This window comes from Vanacampus margaritifer, chromosome 5, assembly GCF_051991255.1.
Source record: "Vanacampus margaritifer isolate UIUO_Vmar chromosome 5, RoL_Vmar_1.0, whole genome shotgun sequence".
Lineage (NCBI taxonomy): Eukaryota > Metazoa > Chordata > Actinopteri > Syngnathiformes > Syngnathidae > Vanacampus > Vanacampus margaritifer.
In genome coordinates this window covers 14,107,848-14,113,906 of record NC_135436.1, presented here as the reverse complement: position 1 = coordinate 14,113,906, position 6,059 = coordinate 14,107,848, and the positions used below count along the sequence as shown (strand labels likewise).

General features: G+C 36.5%; 1 protein-coding gene across 7 annotated transcripts in view; it reads left to right on the top strand.

The window, feature by feature from the left end:
- Positions 1 to 522: 522 nt before the first annotated feature.
- The window catches only part of arap1 (ArfGAP with RhoGAP domain, ankyrin repeat and PH domain 1), a 51,427-nt gene continuing 45,890 nt past the window's right edge, over positions 523 to 6,059 (top strand). For 5 of the 7 annotated variants that reach the window (XR_013294128.1, XR_013294126.1, XM_077565801.1 and 2 more), the window contains exons 1-2: positions 547 to 672; positions 4,071 to 4,130. Coding sequence is in view for 1 of the 7 variants with exons in the window: in XM_077565803.1 (XP_077421929.1) it covers positions 623 to 672 (50 nt within the window). In the remaining 6 variants the exon portion in view is untranslated. Of the gene's footprint in view, positions 673 to 4,070; positions 4,131 to 6,059 lie in introns of all 7 variants that reach the window. The other 2 variants (XM_077565798.1, XM_077565803.1) reach the window with 2 other exon arrangements.

Genomic DNA, 6,059 nt, shown 5'->3' with positions numbered 1-6,059 from the left:
TATGTGTTGTCGCCCTCTTTTGGCTAAATTATACTCTACAACCGTTAAATAAACGAGGTTTGTTTTACATTTATTCCTACTTAATAAGTAAATATATAACCGAAAATGCGACATTACAAAATAAGTGCCAATTGCAATGCAATTCACAAGTATGTGGATACGCAAAGCTAATTATTCATTACTTTGACATTTCAGATATCTGTAATCGTCTCTTTAATTTGTTTTTTATTTTGTAATGGAGGCGTACGTAAGGTTAACGGGGCAAATAAGGGAAACTTTATGAGAGTCGTAATTCACTTTGGTTTGAGTGGTTAGTTGTCCAGGGCTTTACCAGCCACGTGACCATATTTTGACAAACTCTACTTCACTAAAATACCTAAAATAAGCAAAGTACATCGGCGGAAATCCACTTCTCGGGGCGTCAAAAAATAAAAGATATTCAGCATTGTGGATACGTCATAGGTTTTATTTTGAAATATGTAAACGGAACTTCAATGTTGCCTTAATTCAAACTAGGACTAGCGTGTGTCTGTGAAGTGGGTTTGTATCTATTTTGCTATCCGTGAGAAAGTGTATAGCGGCTATTTGGCGTCGCTGTTGTCGAGGATGTTAGGCTGACTTGATGTCAAACCTCGGGCACAAGTTTCTTCATTCTGCCGGTGACTTCAAACGGTAAGGCAATAAAAAAACAACAACTTTTTCCTCCACCCACCCTTACAAATCAACTTCCCCGCAGGAGCTGATAGTAATAGACCCTGATGATGAACGATAATAAAGTGTGGTGATTCACACAGCATAGTAGTCGTCAGTGTTCGTTCATCTGTACTGACCTCTAACTTGAGTTGTGTTGGTGGGAAATACCGTCATCAAATGTCAGACATTAATGACGACAACACTGGAGAGTTTATTGAACAAAGAGGATGGTTTTAATTCTGGCCTCTGTTGTTCAAGCGCTAAATGTTCTGTCAAGTGGCGAGCAAGTGGACTTCAAACGAGGAGCACGTTGATCCCCAGTGGAATTCATTCTGTTTAAGCCTCTTGCAGCACAATTCGGCAAAACTCGTTTTTAGTTCAAAGCAGGGCTGGACTGGCCATCTGGTATACAGGGCAGGTGTCCGGTGGGCTGGCCTCTTTTGAGGCCAATGGAGTGCTAGTAATGATTATTTTCGTACATTTTACCCCAAGAGACTGGCTCACAATTTAGTGGGACCAATCTGTTAACTCATTTTTGAATATAGATAGCAAACTGAAACATTATCAATAAACATCAGTGGCAGAACTACATGTTAAGCAAGAGTAGGGCCGGGCCGGGATTTCTTTTGTGCCAGTCCAGGCCTGGTTCAATGTCGCTGTGCTTCTGCACTGATATGTGTTTTATGTCAATCTTATTTACAGGAAAATTTAAGAGTTCTGACTGTAAAAATAGCGAGTGTGTATGGTCCAGATACCCAACCTTATGTATGTCTCTTAGTGCCCTTTTTTGTAGTTATTAATGAACTGATTTAACTTATGTAACTATTACCCCAATTTTCAACGCAGTAACTCAAATATGGCAGAGTTATGGAACAGTACAAAATGCGGAGTTAATTGTAATCAAGTATCCATTTGACTTTATTTAATACTGCAAAGTTTTTTTGATAATTTGGTACGTATGTGTTTAATGTGTGGCTTCCAACTAATTTTCTCTTCTATTATGACACCCAAAATTTTTATTTTATTTTCTTGAACCTTGTCAATCTGCACCCCATCAATCTTTATTTGTATTTGTACATTTGTTCTGCAATTCCCAAACAACATGAATTTTGTTTTATGTAAATGTAATGATAATTTGTTTCTGTCAAACCAGATTTTCATTTTTTCATTTCATTCAATAACTCATTTAAATTTTCCCCAGAACAAAAAAATATTGGTGTCATCCGCAAACAAAACCAGTTTCAGAACATCTGATACCTTACAAATGTCATTGATATACAAAATAAACAATTTGGGGCCCAAAACAGACCCTTGGGGCAGGCACACCACATACAATATCCAAGCTTCACATACTGTTGTCTCTTATGTCAATAGCTCTTAATCCAGTCTGACACATTACCTCTAATGCCATATTGTTCCAGTTTTTTAAAATGAATTTATCATGGTTAATTGTGTTAAAAGCTTTCTTGATATCAATAAATATTCCAATAGCATACTTTTGCGGATCAATAGCACTTGTTATTTCTTCAATCGCTTCTGTTATTGCCAGGGATGTTGATCTGAAACCACATTGGCTGTCAGAGAGTCATTTGTGCTTTTCTATAAATGCATCCAAATGATTGTTAAACAGTTTTTCTCGTACTTTTGAAAGTTGGGGAAGTAAGAAAATAGGTATTTTGATGTTTGTTCCCAGTTTTGTACAGTGGAATGACGTTTGGCTAGTTTCATTTTGTGTGGGAATGTACCAGTTTGAAATGGTAAATTACAAATATTTGTTAATGGTTTTGAAATTCCTTCAATTACTTCTTTCTTTATTATCATATCCATATCATTATAATCGGTTTGTTTTTAAAACAACTTCCAACGATATCCAATATTTCTAAGAAACATTGAATATGGATTTTCTGTCTATAAAATCCTCCACAGTCTTCTCAGTTGTCCCAGGTTTTAGGTTTTTATGTGTTAATATGAATAAGCAATTAAAAGGGAAATTTGTTTAAAAAAAACAGAGAAATCCCAAACTTTCACATAGCTCTAAAATTACACTGAAATACTAAATATTATTGTTTGTGAATTAATAAATAATTACAGAAAAGTGGCGTATAACTTTTTTGAGCTACAGCATCAGTTTCACTAACCAGCTTACTTTATCTTTTATTTTTGTTTTTGCTCAGGAAGGAATGAAATGATACTGCCATTCTTTTTCAATATCAGTGTGTATATAATATAATGGCCGTTTGCGGGTGCACACATACCCACCTATCTGTGTGAACGGCATTGACTTATATTAGGGTGGCCATATTTTGATTTCCAAAAATAAAGGTATTTAATAATAATAATAAAGGAAATAATAATAATAATAACTATTATTATACCTGACCATATTTTTGGTACCCCAGGCCAAACACAAGAGATATATTTGCTGTGCAAACAGGCAGAACAGCCTGACTTTTGAACCTGTCTGTTTCTGTTTTACCACCTTTAGCTTCCTCATTTTTCTCTCCCTTTTATTCCCTCCACTCCATTGCCCGCCACATACACTCATTAGATTACTGCGGATTGAGTCATTCAATGAAACATTGAGAGCGGGTGGTCTGTTCCAGGAATCGAGGGGCAGGTCAACCAGAATGTACATCTATCATCTGCAGGTTCAATTAGGAACTCTTTAAAAAAAAATGTGTTCACAAAGGATGTAACTTATTGGTGTTAAAGCTAAAGTCCTTATTTTCAAGAAAATACAGTGTGCATGATATGTGACTCATGAGAAAAATATATTTTTTTCTGCATAGATGTGTCTAGAAAAGCGCTATATAAACCCGATGCATTATTATTATTATTATTATTATATAATGCAATCCCTTAGTTGCCTGCAAGCAAACATACACTACCAATTTCTCTTTCAATTGTCCAAACTTTTGACTGGCACAAATAAAATCAGCCCTCGCATTTTGATTTATGCTCTCTGGCTCAGTCCGACTCCTGACCACTCCTGGCTACAATTTAGCTCAGCCTCTGATGTTGATTGGTTCAGTTTGCTTTCTATATTGTAAATGGAATAATGAGCTGCTCCTTCTAAATTGTGTTCTGGTTTCTTGGGGTAAAATGGAATAATAAAATCGCACTGCATCTGAGCCAAAAGACACCGGCCCAGCGGGCAACGGCCCATATATGCAAGATGGCCAGTCCAGCCCTGCTAGTAGTATATCTATGGAAATATGCACACATTACTAAATGATTGCATAATATTAGTTTGGCTCAGTGTGAATTGTTGCTCACTGAGGAGTAAGAAGCATGTGCCTTTTCGCGCACACAGTGACGCGTTCGCCGTTCACTGGACTAAAGGACATTGTTGAGATGCATTTCTTCTTTCCTGGCAGCACTGAGTCATCATTGAGATGTCGTTGAAAGTGTGCTAAAAGCAAGCAGCAAGGCCAGGGGTGAGTGCATTAGCCATTTTCAGTCAATTTTTATTTTTGAATGTTGTTGGCCATTCTAAACATAAACACAGGAATCAATGGGATGACTTACCAACTGTGGAACTTAATACATACAGTGTCTCATACCAAAATGAGCAAATGTGCTTTAAAAACAAAACAAAACAACAATATGTTTTCATTATAATGTACAATACATTATTTCTCGAGTAGAATAAAAAAGTGTGAATAACTGCAGTTGCTGCAGTTCACTTTTGCTTTTTAGTGCAATATTGTTTTTGTGTTTGTGAGTTACAACATTGCCACTGGAAAATAAATTTGAAATGTACTTTATATTATATTACATTTGTATACTTGGCGGTGATTTGAAAGCGATCCGAATGCGAACATTACAGAAATAATTGGTCCCCCCCCAGGCTCAAAGGAGCGGCGCTTCCTAAATCCGAGCCTACACTCTAAAAACAGTTGGGTCAAAAATAACCCAACTATGGGTCAACAATGGTCTGATCCTCTATTTGGGTTGATTTGACCCAACTTTGAGTCAAGAAATGGGTCTTTTAGTGTAAAACAACTCATAAATATTGGTCAGATCCTTTACTTGAGTCAAAAAATTGAGCCATAAAGTAGGATCAGTCCTTTTTTGATCCATAATTGGGTTACTTTTAACCCAACTGTTTTTAGAGAGTAAATCCGTAGGCATAGTGTTAAAATATTGTGCATTCAAGTTTTGGTGTTGTTGTATGGTTACTTCGGCTTGTGCCTGACGGGTTGCAGATTTTTATGGTGCTGATGGCTGAATACGACATCTAAACAAACATTGATCTCATTAACTGATGATCTGCTCTGGTTTGCACATCAGTGACACGCAGTCCTGAGCATCAGTCAAACATGAAAATAACTAAGGTCACAATAGCTATTGCAATACACCACAGCAAGGCCCAGTTGCAGAAGTCCTTTAGATAAAATAGAGTATCTTTTATAGACAATGCAACACTGAATTTAGCAACTTTTTCTTTTAGTGAAGTGTAGCTATACAAAAATGTGTGGCCAGAACAATGTAGGAAAGACAAACTACACTTTTTGATATTTCTTCAAAAGTATAATTCTGATATGGGCGTCATGGTGGACTACTGGTTTAACAGGCCATAACTTTTAACCTGTTCATTTTTCTATGACGTGTGTTTAAATAGGAAAATCTTGTGTTACTTGTGTACAGCCTGGCTTAACGTATGTGTTAAAAAGGGGATATGAATCCTGAAGCACAGTCTGAGGCACCTATTCACACACATTATTAAGTGATTACTTGTTTTAGAATGTGTGACCAGAGGCTAACAATGTTCCCTCACCGTGTGTGTGTGTGTGCGTGTGTGCGCGCACTTGCCCAAGCAACACACTGCTCCATTGTGAAGGCCGCACAGAGACCCTGTTATTGGTTGCTTTGTGTCCGGGGGGAGAAGAATATGAAGACAATAGGAGAGAGTGGGGACCTAAATTAATTGAAATGTGCAGAAAGCAACGCAGTGCTAGAGAAAATTACAGGGGATTGTAAGCAAAATAAGGTACTGTAAAAGCCATTGGAAAAAGGATGTGGGCAGTTGCTCAACTGGCAAACCTCAAAGTCGACCTCAGCATTTTAAAGTAGAGTTTTTTTTTCTAAGCCGATACCAATTAATAGCAGTAAAGGAGGCCGGTATCCGATATTTGAAGCTGATATTCGCTTTCACGTAAAGGGAAAATATTAATGTTAAAAAAAAAATAAAATACAGGCTGCTACTCTTAACTTTTTTTCAAATGACTTTAAGTATATGTTTATTGAATAACTCTTCAGATTTGCCAGAAGATTATTATTATTATTATTATTATTATTTATTTATTTATTTATTTTTTTTAATCTTAGACAATAGACATCTTTGTTTTAAAGTTCTAACAAAA